The 19,117-nt window shown below is 36.4% G+C and overlaps 1 protein-coding gene across 1 annotated transcript in view; it reads left to right on the top strand.

Moving 5' to 3' along the window:
- The window catches only part of SPTLC2 (serine palmitoyltransferase long chain base subunit 2), a 58,508-nt gene that overhangs the window by 5,451 nt on the left and 33,940 nt on the right, over window positions 1-19,117 (top strand). The window contains exon 2 of the mRNA XM_070931438.1: window positions 6,516-6,710. Within this exon, the coding sequence (XP_070787539.1) occupies window positions 6,516-6,710 (195 nt within the window). The remainder of the gene's footprint in view (window positions 1-6,515; window positions 6,711-19,117) is intronic.

Below are 19,117 nucleotides of genomic sequence, written 5' to 3'. Positions count from 1 at the left end.
AAAGAAGGACTAGGGGAGACATGATACCAGTGTTTCAATATTTGTGGAGCTACCACAAAGAGGGGACCAGACTCTTTTTCAGAGCACCAGAAGGGAAGGGAAGATAATGGATGGAAAGTAAACAAGGAGAGGAGCAACCTAAAACTAAGGAGAAATTCCGTAATGGTGAGAATAGTTAACCAATGCCGTCAGAATTTGTGGGTGCTCCATCACTGGAGGCTTTTAAGAAGAGACTGGACAGCCTCTTGTCTGAAATGGTAGGGTTCTCAAGCAGGACTTCTTGGACTAGAAGACCAAGGTCCTTTCCAACTCTGTTATTCTATGTTCTGTGTTAGTGTGAGGTTTTTTTTAGTATAGGTAAGTCTCGATTTACGACTAAAATTGAGCCTAAAATTTCTGTTGCTAAGCAAGACAGCTGTTAAGCGAGTTTTGTTCCATTTTATTTTTTTGCCACAATTAAGTGAATTACTGCAGTTATTACATTAGTAGCACAGTTGTTAAATGAATCTGACTTCCCCACTGACCTTGCTTTTCAGAAGGTCACCAAAGTTGATCACCTAACCCTGGGCACTGCAACCATCATAATTACATGCCAGATGCCAAAGTGTCTGAATTTTGATCACATGACCAGGGTGGATTTGATTTAAATTGAGTTGATTTAAATCACAATTTAAATCATGATTTAAATCACTAGTAAAAAGGCTTGATTTAAATCAACTCGATTTAAATCATAATTTTTAAAGAGCAACTGTCATCTCTGCTACTCCTTTGACCCACTGTTGACTCACCAATAGTCCCAGTGTTGCAGAATATACAGCCTCATGCTACATAACTAAGCTCCATTTCATGCTGAATAAACTAAATTATTTATGTATCTTAAATAGAAAACTATCTTATGATAGATTTTTACCCCAAAAGTTTTTTATTAAAATAAATTCGATAAAAATAAAAAAAATCCAATTTAAATAAAAAAAATCCAATTTAAATCAAAAAAATCCAATTTAAATCAAAAAAATCTGTTTTTTTTTTAATTTTTTTAAAAAAATCATTGATTATACACCCTGCACATGACCATGGAGATGCTGCAACAGTTGTACGTGTGAAAAACACTTCTTTCAGTGCCATTGCAATTTCAAACTTGGGTTTCTAATCTGCTGTCATTTCCTTTGCTTATGAGGATATCCTGGAAGGGTAATATGCTATTTTTTTTCTTGTTTTCTTATTGATTGTTTGAGTTGTTTCTCTAGGTGTTCCTTCTTTTATTGTGACAAAAGTATTGTCTGTGTACTGGATCCCTACTTTTAGTTGTACTTGTGGAATGCTATAGTTTCTAGAGACTGCATCACAGTTTCTGCTATGACAAACAAATCAAGAGGAACACCCATGGAATCATCACTCTCAGTACTCATAGCAGATTGTATCGTCATTCAAAAAAGACAATAAAAAAGTTAAGAACTGAAACACAAAGGTGAAAAGACATTATGTACAGTAATCAACACCCAGATGAGTAAATCAAACAAGTAATCAAGCAGAAAACAAAACTCTAATCAAAGAACTTTCAAGGAGAAAACATACCCCAGCAACATTAGCAAGGCAAACTAATCCCAAATTGATTACCACTGATGTTACTTAATTGGACAATGAACTATCTGCAAACAACCATACTCCGAGAGCACCAAAAATTCTACAGTTGAAGCCTAAGCTACTGTATATATTTTCTATAATTGCAGGTGTCCAAAGTATATGCTAAAAATATTTAAGTAGCAATTGATGGCTGGGAAAAAAAGTCTGGGAATGAAAGAGAAGGTGGCTACTAGACTGCTTTTTCTTGCAGTGTTTTTCTTCATTTTTTGTTTTGTCTTATTTTTTAAAAAAAAATGAAACCATATTTTCATTCTCATATAAAGTTCATGTATTTTTCATGCTTTTGCTTTTTTTTTTGCTTCTTATTTTTTCCTTGTTTCACTCAAAAATAATAAATCCATACCGGGAAAGATTAATTATGTACAGAAATAATCTCTGCACAAAGATATTTCATATCCAACAAAATGCTTACAACAACAATTATCCATGTTGGCACTAAGAGACATGAAAACTAAACTGTGTCGAAGAAAAATTTTGAATTTGTCTACAAATCAGAGAAATGGCTTGCAAATTAAGAAAAGAAGAAAAAGGGGGTGATCTTGAAGCTATTATTACTACTTCAGTTATGTTGAAATATTGAAGCTGCAAGAGGGAGATACAATTTTATTGGATAATTATGTTGTACAATAAACTTTACATCAATATTACTACTCTAATTTGTATGAAAGGCAGGGCATTTTCCTGTAAAAATAGAATGTTACTTTGAAAAGCAAAATTTACCATGACTTTCAGATACACAAAGACAGATTATGAATTATCCTGGAGTGTGACAATAATGGAAATTTTAGAAGTTATAAAATGATCAAACCAAAAAAGGCACCAGGTCCACATGGACTCTCAGGAATTATTATTGATGTTTTGAAAATGAGCATTCATAATGATGTTTTGAAAATGAGCATTCATAACTCCTTCAGAATACATTGAATTATATCATACAATATAAGAGCAGTTGCCAGAATCATGGAAAGCCAGCATTTCATTAATACCCATAAAGGGACAAGACTTAAACCTAACTAAAAATTGTAGACCTATAATCACTACTGAATATGACTATAAAATATTTAGAATATTTGCTCATAGACTGAAAACAGTCCTACAATAATTTATTCATTGTGACCAATGCGAATTCTTACCAAAAGATATCTGAAAGATAATGTGAGGTTTAGATATTATAGAATATTTGGAAAAACACAACAAAAACCAAGCAGTATTAATTTTCTTACAGTAGATACAGAGAAAGCTTTTGATATTCTTGATTAGTCTTTCCTGTTTAAAGTTCTAGAAGCTATGGTTTTTGGTAAGTTTATAACATGGATAAAATCAACATATACCTCACAGAAAACACAAATTATTTTAAATGTAAATTTAACAACACCCTTTGAGAGTAAATAAAGAACCACACAAGAATGCTCATTATCCCCACTACTGTTTACATTGGTTTTGGAAGTTTTGAATAGAGATATAAACCAAGATGAGGGGATAATGGGGGTAAAGACATTAAAAAAGAGACAAAAATTGAGAGCATTTGTAGATGATGTGGTATTGGTATTGGAAGATACGTTGAAAAGGATAGAGTTGTCAATGAGAAAACTAAAATAATTTGGTATGCTAGCTGACTTGATTAACAAACAAAAAATAAATATCTTAATAAAAATATGAAGTTATGGCATCAAGTAGAATTGATGAACAAGTTTTAAGATTGGATGTTAGGTTTACAAACATGCTAGTCTCAGAATTAAACTGGATAAAATAATGTATGGTTTTGAGTAGGATAAAACTGCATTTCAAGTTGAATTATGTACTAAAGATCAAGTAATAATGAACATCTTATTGTTAAAAGGTATAAATTTCTGTTGGGATTAGAAACAGGATGAACAGTAAGGTGGGTTACAAATGTTGTATATAGTATACAAATGCAGCAGTGGGAAAACATGTGAACCAAGGAGTTGAAATTTACACTATGTTACAGTCTGAAAGAGAATCTGTATAAAATAATGTATAGATGGTATTTGTCACTGGACAAATTGAAAATATATATAATGGAACTTCTAACACATAAACACTAGGAAGGGACTTTTTAGTCCCTATCAATAAAATAGTCTTAAATTGGGGTATTTAAATTTTTTGGGGTTTTAAATCTGAGCCAATTTATTTAATTATTTTAAATTTTAAATTGTTGTTTGTGTTTTTAAATAGGCTGTACACCGCCCTGAGTCCTTCGGGAGAAGGGCGGTATAGAAATAAAATTATTATTATTATTATTATTATTATTATTATTATTATTATTATTATTATTATTATTATTATTATTATTATGACCACCACTTTTGGTGGACTTGTAAAAACATTAATAATTACTGGACTGAAGTGCATTTTTTTTTTTAAAAAAAAAAAGGTCAATATACAGTTAAGACCTGAAACATTTCTTTTAGCACTGGTGGACAAAAGTTTGGAAAAATTGCATGGTAGTTTGTCCTCATACAGTATGTGATAATAGCAGCTATGTCTTCTTTAAGCCCAATGTTGGAAGGTTTCAATGATACTTACAATGGAAGGGTGGTTGGTAAAGCTGATGGAGCTGGCTGGGATGACTAAAATGATGACTGATTAGAGAAAAGATACTGGCTAAATTTAATACCAATTACAAGACTCTTGTGGACTTTCTGCACAAAATAGAAAAAATGAAATAACATCGATTTTGAATATTAGTGACATATGTAGATTATAAAGATGATTACATTATAATTGTAGTGCAAGAACTCAAATTTTATTTTTATTTGCTCTAAAAGAAGTTGGAAGTCATTCATTTTTATGTATTTTTTATTTTACTGCACCACTGTCTGCTATTTCTCTCTATATTCTGCCTTCTTTTTTCTCTTTTGCATATTAGTTTTCTGTTAGTTTTTTTTTACTTTTTTAAAGCTTAAGTTATATTTAAAAAAAGAAGTAATCTTTGCAATCACCCAGGGAACAAAATGGTTAATATCTTATTATGTATTGTTAATAATACAGGCCTATAGCTTGAGCAAGATTTAAAATTTTTACCCAGTTTTAAAATCAATGTTATGCAAGCTGTGTAAAAAGATAAAAGCAATTTACCAGATTTTCTACAAATCTCAAATAATATTGGGCTAATAAATCTATAAAAGATTTTTAACATTCAACAGGAAAGTCACATAGTTAATACATGCTCTTCTAGGGATCCGAACCTGAATAAAATGTTGATAATCAGGAAGATTTATATGGTAGAAAAAGCAAACCTTTGTGGTCCCATGCTGTTAATACTAGTACTTTGATCTCATAAACCATAGGTTTTATATCCTGCACAAAGTACAATCAAAACTTGGTGGTTGCCTATGGCTGCTAAAATATAATGATTTTCTTGGTAATCACAGTTTTGCATTAGTATCTCTCAAAGTCCCTTTCTTTCCACTTCCTGAACTTAATGCTGCATAAAGAGCTTTACAACTGTTATCTAACCTGGCAGCTGTCGCTCAATGTTGTCCAGCAGTATAATGGAAATCCTGTTATTGCTTTTAACCATGATCATCTTAAGGTGTTGATGCTGCCGCTTTAGTTTTTAATATGGTACTTTGATGTTCACTATTCATGTCAGTGAATAGGCATTGGAAAACCAGAATTCTCACAAAACAATTTGGTTTTGCAAATGGGTCATTCTTCAGTCTCAGAAAGATACATCATTCCCAGAATTAACAAAATATAAACTCACAGGGCTTGCTTATGTTTAAAATCCTGCTGGATTAATGTTTCAGAGAATCATTGTTATGGATTGAAAATCAAGTAGAGAATTAAATAATATGATTTTTTAAAGGAGGTTTTTTTCCTTTTACTATATAAGGTAGTTGCATTAATATAATTCCAAGATTAATATTCTAGTAATAGTAATACCTAAATATATTAAAGATTTACCGTATTTTTCGGTGTATATGACACACTTCCCCCCCCCAAAAAAAAGTGGATAGAAATGTCTATGCGTCTTATAGAGTGAATGTTGCGTGCGGAGGCCAAAACGAGACGTGCAGTGGCTGAAAATGAGGCATGCGGAGGTGGCGATGGGTGGCGGCAATCCCTCAGCCTGGAACAGCTGATCAGTGGTATTCTGAGAGGCTGATCCAACCGCCAATCAGCTGCTCATGCTAAATCAGGCTGTACTGAAGCTGACCAGGCTGTTTGCTGTTTGCTGTAAGTAGGCAAATTGCTGGGGGGCAGAGGTAGATTTTTTTTTCTTGTTTTCCTCCCCAAAAGCTAGGTGCGTCTTATACTTCAGAGCGTCCTATAGTCCAAAAAATACGGTATATTGGAATTGGAATCCCTAAAACTATGGAGATTTCCTGTTTAGTTTTTGGGAGAGTATGAAAATAAATAAGATGTAATTTATGAAAATTAACTGATAGTTCTGCAAATTCCTCTTAACTCCTTAATATGGCTGGCTGAACAAAAAGCACTTGAGAGAATCAAAGTCATACTATCTGTAAATAGAGTTAGAAGATTCATCTTATCTGCCACTTTCCAATAATCTGATTATTAGATTAAAATGTTGTTGCCAACACTTCCATGGCTAGAGTGAATAGTAAAGATTATAAAAAGTAGGCTTGTTTGGTACCTTTGGGTGTCAGTTGATTCATAAATATTTTCAAATCATCTTATGAAAAGCAGCCCCAAATTTGAATTTAATATTTGTTTTAAAATTAATTTACAGAGTTAAATTGTCATTATTAGCTAATGGGATATTAGGCTCTGAGGTATAATAAGCAAAACATAATACTAACGGTATTTGTCTCTAGGTAGAATAAGACTCAAAGGAAATTGATTAATCCCACATTTTTCTTATATTTTATTGTTTCCTCCAGATTCATCATATTACACATAATGGAGGTTTATATAAGATACCTTTCAATGAAACTTTTGAAGAAACACCAATGCTGGTTGCCGTGCTGACTTATGTAGGTTATGGTGTGCTCACCCTTTTTGGATATCTTCGAGACTTTCTACGGCAATGGAAAATTGAGAAATGCCATAATGCAACAGAAAGAGATGAACAGAAGGTAATGTTTTGATTTAGAGGCAAAGTAGCAGTTAATATGCTTGCAGTGAAATGGACACAAGTGTTAAAATAGGCAGTCATTGTTATCCAAGTATAATTTTCAATCTGCACTAGTCAGCATTAAAACATGGACTGAAGCATGCTTAATTAGCTGCAGTTTGAAATTTAAATAAATAAATAAATAATAATTTTATTGTCATTGTACATGTATACACAGTATACCCATACAACAAAATTCACTTAACCCCCAAAAACCAGGTCCAGGTTATCTGTATGTTAAATGTTGAAATTCCATTGAAGGAAATTTCCTAGACATTTATTTCATGTCAGGAAGATTTTTTTGAACTAGAATTTTTCTATCAACTGTTTTGTATGCGTATGAAGTTAACTCACTGTATGGAAATAAGTGTAATTTTGATCAATAATCTCTAATTTACTATTTTTCAGTTACGTATTTAAAAAGTGATTGATTCTATAACTTTGGTCCACTTCAGGTTTTGAGTCAGATGAATCAAAATGAACTTTTTTCTATTCTATGTCTTTGAATAATTTCTTCGTTTTTGCAAAGGATTTCTTTCCAGGTATCTGTCATTTGCACAAGCCTTTGAATTCCAAGGTTAAAACTCAAGGGAATATTTTATTTAGATTGTGTCTCTATTAACTCCCTCTCCTGGTCAAAAAACATTATGTCAACTGATGTCAAAAATAAGCATGACTTGCAAGTCTTGTTTGAAGCGTATTTCTGATGACAGTGCAGTTTAAAAAAAAATTAAGCCATTCAAATTTTCATCAAAAGTCATTTTTAAGAGAGCTTTTGGAACATTTCTTAATAGTATTTTCCAACTGTAACTAATCTGAAAAATAATCACACAGTCGACCTTTGCTTATTTATGGCTCCTTTTCCTTTTTATTCCCTAAATCTGCCTCACACTGTAAATCTCAGAGACAGTTTTATCAGAACTTTTCTCACCTTGTGTACAGAGAGAGTCTCAGTGAAACTCTTCCTTAATTATGCCAGGTATGAGCTGAGTGGGAGAATTGCTTTGACAGGTTTTCAAGACTAAAATCAAGCCCTGTGAGGCACACAAGAAACAAGGTCCACTTGCATTTTTGAAAAGGTTTTTATTGCTAGTAGGGCAGTATAACAGAATCTTGAAAACACTTCGTCCACTCAATTTATAATTAGCATAATTAAGACAAAATTGCTCTTTTTCTCATATTTCCCTCCCTCCTTTGGGCTGGACCATCTCTTTGGCAACAGTGTCATTTCTTCCTTTGTTTTCTTGGGGTCTGTTAGGCTTCTCATTACAGGTAGCAATGCAAGAATCACCACTTTTCTATCTCCATCTGAGTCAAAACTCCAGAGTTCGCCTCAGGCTGCTGTTTCATGTCTCTGAGAAAGGCAGCAAGACCATGTGGAACTCTTTGGTAGGCTGCCTGGTGACTCTAGTCTTTCAGATATTTTCAGAACTTGCAAGGTGTGGTGGATTCTATGGCTTGGATTTTCAGGAGGGATGGAGTGTATTCCTGAGGATTAAGAGACAGCTCAGTTCAGATGGTTTGTGTGAGGGGGTCAAGACAGCGCCAGTAGCTCTTTGAGTATAGATGGTGTAGATCAGGGGTCCTCAAACTTTTTAAACAAAGCCAATTCACGGTCCCTCAGACTGTTGGGGGCCCAGACTGGCTGGCTGGGCGTGTCTAGGTGGTCATGTGGATGGGTGGGCGTGTCTAGGTGGTCATGTGATTAGGTGGGCATGGCCAATTTAGCAGTCCATTAAATAATACAAATTAAACTTTAATTTGTTTGGCTCCTGGGGGTGTTTTATTTGCTTTTATTTGCATGTTGCTTTTTTGGTTGACTTTTCTTTTACTATATTGTTTTTTAAGTTGTTTAGGAGTCTAGTGGTCCACTTCAGGAAACTCAATTTTACAGCAATTCTTCTCAGCCCCAAGGAGCTTACAATCAACAAGTCTCTCTCTCTCTCTCTCTCTCTCTCTCTCTCTCTCTCTCTCTCTCTCTCTCTGTGTCTCTTGTCTCTCTTTCCCTCCCCCCTTCTCTCTTTCTCTGTCTATCTCTCCATCTCTCTCTGTCTATCTCTTTCTCTGTCTATCTCTTCGTCTCTCTCTCTTTCTCTGTCTATCTTCTGGAGGCGGGGGAGGTAAAAAATGGGGTATACGGACGCCTTGGGAGGCCTCCACGTGCCCTGTTTTTGGCCTGCAGAGTGCTACTGGAGCTGGGGGAGGTCAAAAATGGGGTGCACAGACACCCCAGGAGGCCTCCATGTGCCCCGTTTTTGGCCACCAGAGTGCTTCTGGAGGCGGAAAGGTAAAAAATGGGGCTTGTGGATGCCCCAGGAGACCGTTTTTGGCCTGCAGAGTGCTTCTGGAGGCGGGGGAGGCCAAAAACGGGCCTGTTTTTGACCTCCCCTGCCTCCAGAAGCAGTCTGGTGGCCAAAAATATTAGCCTTACCTTCCAGTTCCAGCTGCGGGGCTCACGAAGATCCTGTGCTTAGCCAAAGGGTGGGAGATGGCGGGTTGGCGGGGCGATGTGGACGGGGCAGCCTCATGGTCTGAATTAATGGCTTCGGCAGGCTGTAGTTTGAGGACCCCTGGTGTAGATAACAGTGTGGTTAGTTTGCCAAGATTCTGTCTAGAGGTGTGGAACATTAAAGAAATCTACATGGAAGAATTACTGTGTGTTTTTCTTGTTTGGGGAACCTGACAAAGGGGAATGGAAAAAAAATAGTTGGCTGTGGTAACTATGGCATTCTAGACATATAGTTTAGCCATAATAACTAATAGCCATTATTAGTTTTACAAAAACAATTCTAATCTCCACTTAAAATTGTTTAAATTGGGGACATCACCAAATTGTAGATAGATAATCCCACAGATTAACTACATCCTGTGCAAAGCACAATCTGTCCTGAACCTCCCTCTGTTCAGCCTTGTTGAATGACCCTGAGTTCTATTAATATAATGGCAGGAGAAAATATACGCTTTGCAATGCATGATTTCATGTATTCGTGATTTAATATACTTTATTAAATATTATTATTTCTAGTTTTTCACATTGCATTTCTAGATGTGTATAGAGAAATTAGCACATAGAAGAAGGTCACAACCCATTTACTATCATTCCAGAGTACAGCACCGGGAATAAGGGGTTTAAATGACAGAAAAACGGATTCTATCTGAACATTAGAAAAACCTTCCCAACTGTAACTGTTCCTAACTTTCTAACTATTTGATAGTGGAACCAATTACCTAGAGAAGTAGTGAAATCTCCTTCCTTGGCTGTGTTCAAGCAAAGGTGAAAAAGTATCTGTCAGAGAGTCTTTAATTTCCATTCTTGCATTGAGCACAAGATTGGATTTGATGCTTTGTCCACTCTTATGAATCAGTGGCCCTTGCTTGCCTCCAGGTTCTCATAGTAGAGTTTCTCTATCAATTTTGATCAGACATAACTATCTGATAATAGTTGATAATTGAATAGTTAACAGCTAGATGTTTCTGGATCCCACAACAGCTTTCATTTATTCTCTGGACTAAACTATCTCTCTGGACATATTAGAAGTTAATATTTCTGGAGCACATTTATATCAATAATGGTGATGGAAATGCTTAATAGAGCCACGTCATGTAATTCTTAGTTGGAATTATTGTGGCCTGTTGAATTATTGCTTTCATCCCTGTGAATTCAGTTGAGCCAAAAACTGCCCTATAAGAGAATTTCAGTGAATTGAAGCATTAACATATATCAAGCATGGCCCTAGGAAAACTGAGAATTACAAAAAGAGTAATTTAAACATTCTGTTTTATAATTCTATCTAATCTTTTATACTTTACCACGGAAGCAAGTGCTTACACTTCCTATTACACCCTGCAGAGTCATAGTCTTTTTTTCTTTTTTTGGGGGGGGCCTGCTTGGAGCATTATGAGTAATTAAGCTCATAAAGCCAAATTTTATAGAAGACACTTTTTATGTTATTCTTAAATCGTAACATGCATACATATCTTTATCATACTTCTCATTATACATGCTTTGAAGGGAATGCTTACAATGCACTAACTAAAAAAAACCTATAATTAATCAGTTTAGACAAGAATGTTAAATAAACTGGTACCAAAGTTTAGCATAAGGCAAATTTTGTTGCAGTAGCAATTTCCACTTCAGTTCCTTGAAATGTATAAAGCATTTGTGGATCAAACAATAAACAGTTCAGACAAAATACAACTTCTGTTCTCTTGCCGGCACTATGTTCAAACTAATCTAATACCTGACCTCAACCATTACATGTAGCAATGTATTCCATAAATTATATGAAGTACTCCTTTTTCTTTGTCCTGAATTCTCAGCCAGAATTTTCATTGAATGACCCAAAGTATTAAGCCCTGAAAAACATAATAAATAATCCTCCTCCTCCTCCAATTGATAATTTGAATTAACATTTATTATATCCACTCTATCTTCTGGCCCAAAGTGAATGAATCATAGGAGATATATAATCTCCTCCCAAACCACCCAAAGTTATAGTTGTTTGGTAAAATGTAGCTGTGGGTGATTGCAAATTTGATTAATGCTACAGTTGTGCTTAAAGGTTTGTGAACCCTTTTAAATTTTTGATATTTCTGCATTAATATTACCTAAAATGTGTTATGTTAACAACACAAGTCCTAAAAATAGATAAAGATAATTAAACAAATGAGTCAAAATATTATACTTGTTCATTTATTGATCCCAAATGATCCAAAGGTACATATTAGGTAAAACTCTTTATCTAGTTTTAGAACTTGTTTGGAGAATAGATAACATTTTAGTTTAGTTCTTATGACCTCATAAAACTGCCTGTTTATTTAGTCTGAGACTGTGAGCTAAGTGCCTTCAGAATTGAAGATGCTTGCCATTAAGGGCAGAAATTGTTCTTCTATAATGAAGCACTTCAAAATTTCTTCAACATTTTTTTTTTCTAAGCAAACCTGGTATCTTCTCTCTAAGCTCTGGGTCAGTATTAAAGAATTAAACTTCATAGAATTTAAGTTTGAATTTTATTTTACTGTTAGATTTGTTGTTTTATTTTGAGATGTTATTTTCAGATTGTTTAAAAGCAAGCATTTGAACTACCTATAGATGATTTGGCAGAAATGTAACTTTTAAAGAAATCAGTCTGTACTAAGAACTGTTTAAAGAAAAGTAAGTGCATAGCATTCTACATGAGGATGCGCTATATATACCATACAGGGGTGAAATGCTACCGGTTTGGACCGGTTCAACCGAACCGGTAGAGATGGTGGCGAGTGGTTCAGAGAACCGATAGTGATGGCAGCGCGAGGCTCCACCCACCTGCCTGGTCGTTGTTACTTCCTGGTTTTAACCTGTTTTTTGCCCTCTGTTAACCTGTTTTTTACCCTCTGTGCATGCGCAGAAGGGTTTGTGCATGTGCAGAGGGTCCGCGCACGCATGTGATGTGTGCGCGTGAGCGACAAGTGCACTTCTGAACCGGTAGGGAAGGTAAGTAGATTTCACCCCGATACCATATATGTATGTGTGTGTATAGGCATTAATATGCTCATTAATTTATAAAAACAAAGGCTAAAATATGTTTTAGACAATCCATTCCATTCCATCCTATTTAATATATGATACATTTTGTACAGGAAATAATGGATTCTATGGTACAGTATTAATATTCTGGGAAAAGAGACTGATTTATTGCTACTGTCTTAGTAGATCCCTAGATATGTTGAACTATGGGTATTGTAGTCTGTCACATTTGGCAGGAGATTGAAAAAGACTGATTTATTGGCCTTTTTGTGGTCCCTTTGAACCCTTTCTCTCATCTCCACACTATTTTCAGACACATTTGTTCCTTGCTTCTTCTTACTCTTATGCCCTGAGAGTAATCTACCAGCAATTCTACTGGCATCAACAAGAAGGGTATTAAAACAGCAAGGGGATAATAGTCTTGACAAAGTGGATATTTTTGCTTTTTGCTGCACTGTCTGAGCAAGAACGAAGAAGTACAAGAGTAAGGAAAACCCAGAAGTATATTCATTTTCTGTGCAATCAGTGGAAAATATGGCATCAAAATACAACAGGTATTTAGAGGAATCTGAAAATTTAGAACATCTTTCAATAGAAAAGCAGAGAATTGTTTTCAGACTTAACATTAGAAGTATGTTATTACTTAGTCAGATGTCATCAAATTGGATTTAACTCCTGGTGAATATATAATAATAATAATAATAACTTTATTGTCATTGTACATGTATACACAATATACCCATACAACAAAATTCACTTAACACCCAAAGACGAGATCCAACACACATAACAATCCCCAAACACACTCCCACCCACCACAATTCCCCACCCCTAAACCACCCAAACATCCACACAACAGACCAAGTAATACTGTCCAGCAGTTCACCGATGGTGGCCCTTTAGTTCATTGTTGAGTGCAATTATAGCTCTGGGATGAAAAGTATTCAGAAAACATGTAGTCTGAGTTTTCATTGTTCTGTATCTTCTGCCAGAAGGCAACAGTCCAAAAAGATTGTAAGCAGGATGGGAAGAGTCTCTGAGAATGTTATGCAACTTTCTCAAACAGCGAGATTCGAAGATGTGGTCCAGGGCTGGTAGCTGGAGTCCGATGATATTCTGGGCAGTTTTAATGATTCTCTGTAGAGCATTTTTTGTCCGCTACAGCTGCTCCCGTACCATGCAAGAATGCCGTATGTCAGGACACTCTCAATGATGCTGCAATAGTAGGACAGAAGTAGATGCTGAGATAGATTTATCTTCCTGAGCATTCTCAGGAAGTATAGCCTCTTCTGTGCCTTCTTCACAAGCATGTTAGCAGTCATAGTCCATGAGAGGTCCTCCGAGATATAAATGCCCAGAAATTTAAAACTACCTACCCTCTCCACCTCCTCACCATTTATGTACAATGGTAGATGTACATCTCTCTTCCTCCTGAAGTCAATTATAAATTCTTTAGTTTTTGTGGTGTTAAGTGTGAGATTATTTTCATTACACGACAATGTTAGCCCTTGTACTTCCTTCCTGTAAGCAGACTCATTATTCTTATTAATGAGCCCCACCACTGTTGCGTCATCCGCAAATTTAATAATTGCGTTGGTATTATACAATGGGGTGCAGTCGTGTGTACAAGGAATAAAGGAAAGGGCTTAGCACACAACCCTGGGGGGCTCCTGTGCTTAATATCAGAGTAGAGGAATGGTGAGATCCCATCCTTACTGACTGTGGCCTACCTGTCAGAAAACCCCTTATCCACAAACAAATCCTCTGATTTATACCCAAATTTGACATTTTAAAAAACAACCTGTTGGGTAAAATGGTGTTAAAGGCAGAGCTATAATCCACAAATAACAGCCTCGCATATGTCCCCTGTTGTTCCAAGTGATTCAATACAGTATGGACAACAAGAGACATAGCATCGTCAGTTGATCTATTATTCCTATATGCAAATTGGTATGGGTCCAAAGTAGATGGAAGACTAGCTTTAATATAGTTCAACACCAGCCTCTCAAAACATTTCATGACAACAGATGTTAAAGCTACTGGACCTTCCTATTTCAGCAAGCCGGGCTGGCTTAAAATTTTAATGGGTTATTTTATTGGCAAAGGGTTTTAAATTTTGGGAAGCCAATTTGATTTAATTCTGTTTTAATTCATCTTAATTTTTATATTGTATGTATTTTAATCTTGGCTGTTCACCGCCCTGAGTCCTTCGGGAGAAGGGCGGTATACAAATTTAATAAACCTAAACCTAACGTAAACCTAAACCTATAATCATTAAGGGATACCACTACTGTCTGCTTAGGGACTGGCACTATAATAGATGTCTTTAGGCAGGTAGGGATAGAGCGCTGTGACAGGGATAGATTGAAAATATCCATGAACACTCCAGCTAGCTCTGCAGCGCAGTCCCTAACAACTCATCCCAGATTTCCATCAGGCCCAGCTGCCTTCCGGATATTAACATTCTGGAAAGTGCGTCTCACATCAGAGATCTGCCGTAGAAATGGTTGTCTATCGATGGTAGATGTTAATGGTGCACTATCAGTGGTAAATGCTGGTCGTTCCTGTGTCCACCTCAAAACGGCTGAAGAATTTATTTAGCTGCTCAGCCAGAGTCACTACTGCTAGACAAACTATTTTTATTGCTTTGTCCTGTGATTTGTCACAGATCTTGCCATACCCGACCAGAGTCTGAGTTCTCAAAAAGATGTTCAATCCTCCGTCTCTATGTAGCTTTAGTGTCCTTGATACCCTTTTTCAATTTAGCTCTTGCCTCGCTATATTGTAGCACATCACCAGAATGGAAAGCAGCATTTCTTGCTCTTAATAAAAGACACACTTCTCTATTTATCCAGGGCTTGTTGTTAGAGAGCACCCGTACTTGTCTGGTTGTAGTGACAACATCAATGCAGCTTTTAATATAAAACAGTACTGTTGAAGTGTAAGTATCAATATTGTCCTCCTCAAACAGTGCCCAATCAGTGCTCCCAAAGCAATCTTGAAGTTGCTTCGATGCACCCGCTGTCCACACTTGTATTTCTCTAATCGATGGTCTAATTCTGTTAACAAGAGGTCTATATGATGGGATCAGGAACACAGATATATGATCTGACTGTCCCAGGTGGGGTAAAGGCATAGTCCTGTATCCATGCATGATGTTACTATATACCTGATCCAAGGTATTTTTCCCTCTAGTGGGACAGTCTACGTACTGATAGAACTAAGGGAGGACAGTCTTTAAGTTGGCTTGATTGAAATCACCTGCAACCACCAGCACTCCATCCGGGTAGGCCTGTTACTGTTTGCTAATAGCAGTTAACAGATGACTCATGGCTGTGGTAGTGTTAGCATCAGGAGGTATATATACTGCAGTTGTTGTTACAATGTTAAACTCATGAGGCAGATAAAAGGGGTGGCATTTCACTGCCAAGTATTCCAAATCAGGAGAACAGTGAGTGTCCATTATTTTAACATTTGTGCTCCAGTTGTTATTTATGTAAACAAATTTGACCAAAAGTTATATTTCTTTGCTTCTCTATTGAAAATATTTATATAATACTGACTAAAAAAAAAACATATCCAGCAACCTACTACTGGTAGTATAAGACATCTTTGCTTCCATCATTGTAAAATAAGTCTTTTAGGCATAATTCATGTGCAAAGAGCCCAAAATGTTCTATTATGATGTTCCAGTACAGGGAGTTCTAGCCAAGGAGACCTTTACATCCTTGACAAGAGCAATTTTTCTGAAATTGTGTTAGCAGTTTGTCAGTTTTAGCCCAATACATGGTAATAGTAAGACAAGCCAAAAAAATACATTAAGGTTCCAGTTCTTGAGCTGCATTTTCAATCACAAGGTAACTGCAACTAACTATTCCCAGAGGCATTGGATGAAACAATATTTTAGCTTCATTCTAAGAATAAAACTAACTAGTTTCTGATTTTTAAAGCATAATTGAAATGTATAAATTTGACTTGCTGCTTGATTAATAATGCATATTGGGCATGTTCTGAAAATAAATAAATATATCCTCTTTCTCAGTTATAAGACTTAGATTGTCACAGAGACATCCCCAATAAGCATGCATAAGACAGAGGTGTTATCTTTTGCAAAGGCATAAGCAGATTTCTCTAACCCTTTACTCTCTTAGAGCGGAAGATTGCGGGTTTTTTGTAAGGCAGATGCTAGTAATTTAAGGTAGGGAAAAGACTTGTCTCCCTTCTCCTCAGGAACTTCAATCCTCAGATAGTAGGTAGTTCAAGAATAATAGAGGCAGAAGGAAAATATTTCAGATAATGATTATTTTGGAAAAGATAGGTTTAAAAATTAACTAGAAATTCCACTTTGAGTTCTTTATTTTTTTTCTCGGTATGATATTAAGGCAAACCTCATTCCTTCGTTTTTATTATTTCTTTTATGGAAAACCTTGTGTAGAAATAGAAAAAGGAACAAGCAAATTACCTGATGATCCTGGAGACAGAAGGGGGAGGAGACAAATAGAAATTAAACTATTGCTTTTCTTTGGTTTGAAAGGAGCCAGTATACTGACACAATAAAAGTCATTGTTTATGGTACATGGTGCTAGCATCTGTGGGGGTAGGGGAAGGTTAGAGTGTCCTGTAGTAGAATGGAATTTAAAAGTACTTTGGCAGCCTATAGTGTTACTAAATGCTACATTCCAGCTTTAAATGTTACAAGATGATATACACTGTTTCCTGTATCATTCCTACATGACATTTCTGGGGATAAATAACCCATAATCTTGCTGAAACCGGGGCTGTTTTGCAGTCTTCTAGCCAGGAGGCCATTGATCTCTGGAATTGTGCATGCCAATGAAAGGTAAATGTCTGTGGAGATTCTCAGTCATCCAGGTCATAGTTGTGCCAAAGGTGCTTTTTTCAAGAAGCAACTGGACTTTCTTGTTTTTCTTAGAAGATCTTTCGCTTCTCATCCAGGAAGCTTGCTGACGAAATTCTATGAATTGTTGATGTGATCCAACCACCTTATTAGCTCCTCTAGTAGTCAACACCACCCATCACATCAACAATTCATGTGATGGCTGGTGTTGCTAACTAGAGGAGCTAATGTGGTTAGATCATATCAACAATTCACAGAATTTCATCAGCAAAGTTTGGAAACTAAAACTGGACCCGGATGAGGCCATGGTTTCCTGTGATGTAACTTCCCTCTTCACTTGCATTCCAACAACTGAAGCTGTCAAAGTAGCAAAGAAGCAACTTCTACAGGATAGCACTTTAGGTAACAGAACCAACCTCAGCCCAGACCACATGTGCCATGCTGGACCTCTGCCTGACTACTATCTATTTTAACAGTGAAGGTTTCTACAGACAAACATTCAGCTGTGCCATGGGTTCACCTGTGTTCCCCGTTGTGGCCAATCTCTACATAGAAGAGGTAGAAACCAAAGCCCTAAACTCCTTCACAGGAATTTGACCCACTCACTAGTATAGGTATTTGGATGATATTTGGGTCAAGATCAAAACACAGGAATTGGAGGCATTCACCAAATGCATCAACTCTGTGGACAGATACATTAAATTAACACTGGAAGATGTTCCTGGACTGTGTAGTACACATTAAGGAAGACATTGAAGTTTACAGAAAACTCACAGAGATCAATATTTACATTTTGATTCTCACCACCAACTACACAAAATGGGAGTTATCAGAACCTTACACCACTGAGCTGAAGGCTTGCCTACCAGCAAAGATGAGAAAGAAAAAGAAGGAAGCCCTCAGAACTTGTGGCTATCCCAAGTGGGCCTTCATCAAATCTCAAAAAAGACGCAACAGGAGCTCCACCACAGCAGACAAAGAAGAGAACAATAAACTAGCAATGTTGTCATTCCATACATTGCAGGAATATCGGAAAAGCTCAGGAGGAACTTTAGCCAGCACAACATACATGAACACTTCAAACCCAAGAATACACTAAGGCAGAAGCTTGTCCACCCCAAGGATAAAACAATCAGACACAAACTGAGCAACGTGGTATATGTAGTACAGTGTGCACTATACACGGTGCACAGTGAACCATGTGCAGATCTGTACATTGGGGAAACAAAGCAAACATTTCATAAACACATGGCACAACATAAGAGTACAAACCCATCAGGGCAAGATTCAACAGTCCATCTGCATTTGCCACTTTTTTGAAGACAGCAAAGTCCACATTTTGAACAGAAAGGACCACTGGTTTGAAAGAGGAGTCAAAGATCTCTATGTCAAAATTGAACAACCCTCTGTCAACAGAGGGGGAAGGATACAACATCATCTAGGTACCTCTAGTTACAACACAGTCCTTTCAATAGTTCCAAGAAGGCTCCACACCCATTTGCACCATTTGCATCAGGTGACCCTGATGACACAGGTAAACCTCCAAGTGGCGTCAATGACCTACTAAAAAAATGACCAGCTGTCTGCAAGGAGTATAAATCCTTCCATTCCCCACCATCCAATCAGAGTTGAAGCTTCTTGGATGAAAAGTGAAAAGTCTTCAAAGAAAAAACAGAAAGTTCAGTTGCGTCTTGAAAAAAGTACTTATGGGCCAATGAAATATATTTTATTGTATGTATCTCAAAATGCTTTGGTTTGCCATTTAGGTAGGAATTTTTTCCCAGAAAAGCACAGCATATTTTGCAGGATTGGAAGGGCAAGAGCTGGATCAGTCTGCCTATCTCATAGGTTTTACATTTCTATCAATGATCATCTTTCACTTTGGAGGTATTTAGTTGAAGATAGATTATAGAGAAGGGTTAGAGACTTGACCAGGAACAAGTTTTGGTATCCTGCAACTCTGAAGGGCAAGTTACCAACTTTTCTTGTTTGACTCTGCAGCAGC

The sequence above is a fragment of the Pituophis catenifer genome, unplaced genomic scaffold (genome assembly GCF_029215685.1).
Source record: "Pituophis catenifer annectens isolate HBS135680 unplaced genomic scaffold, rPitCat1.0.hap2 SCAF_1, whole genome shotgun sequence".
In the NCBI taxonomy this organism is placed as follows: Eukaryota; Metazoa; Chordata; class Lepidosauria; order Squamata; family Colubridae; genus Pituophis; species Pituophis catenifer.
Note: the sequence above shows the minus strand (reverse complement) of the source record. Positions and strands in the feature narration are given on the sequence as shown.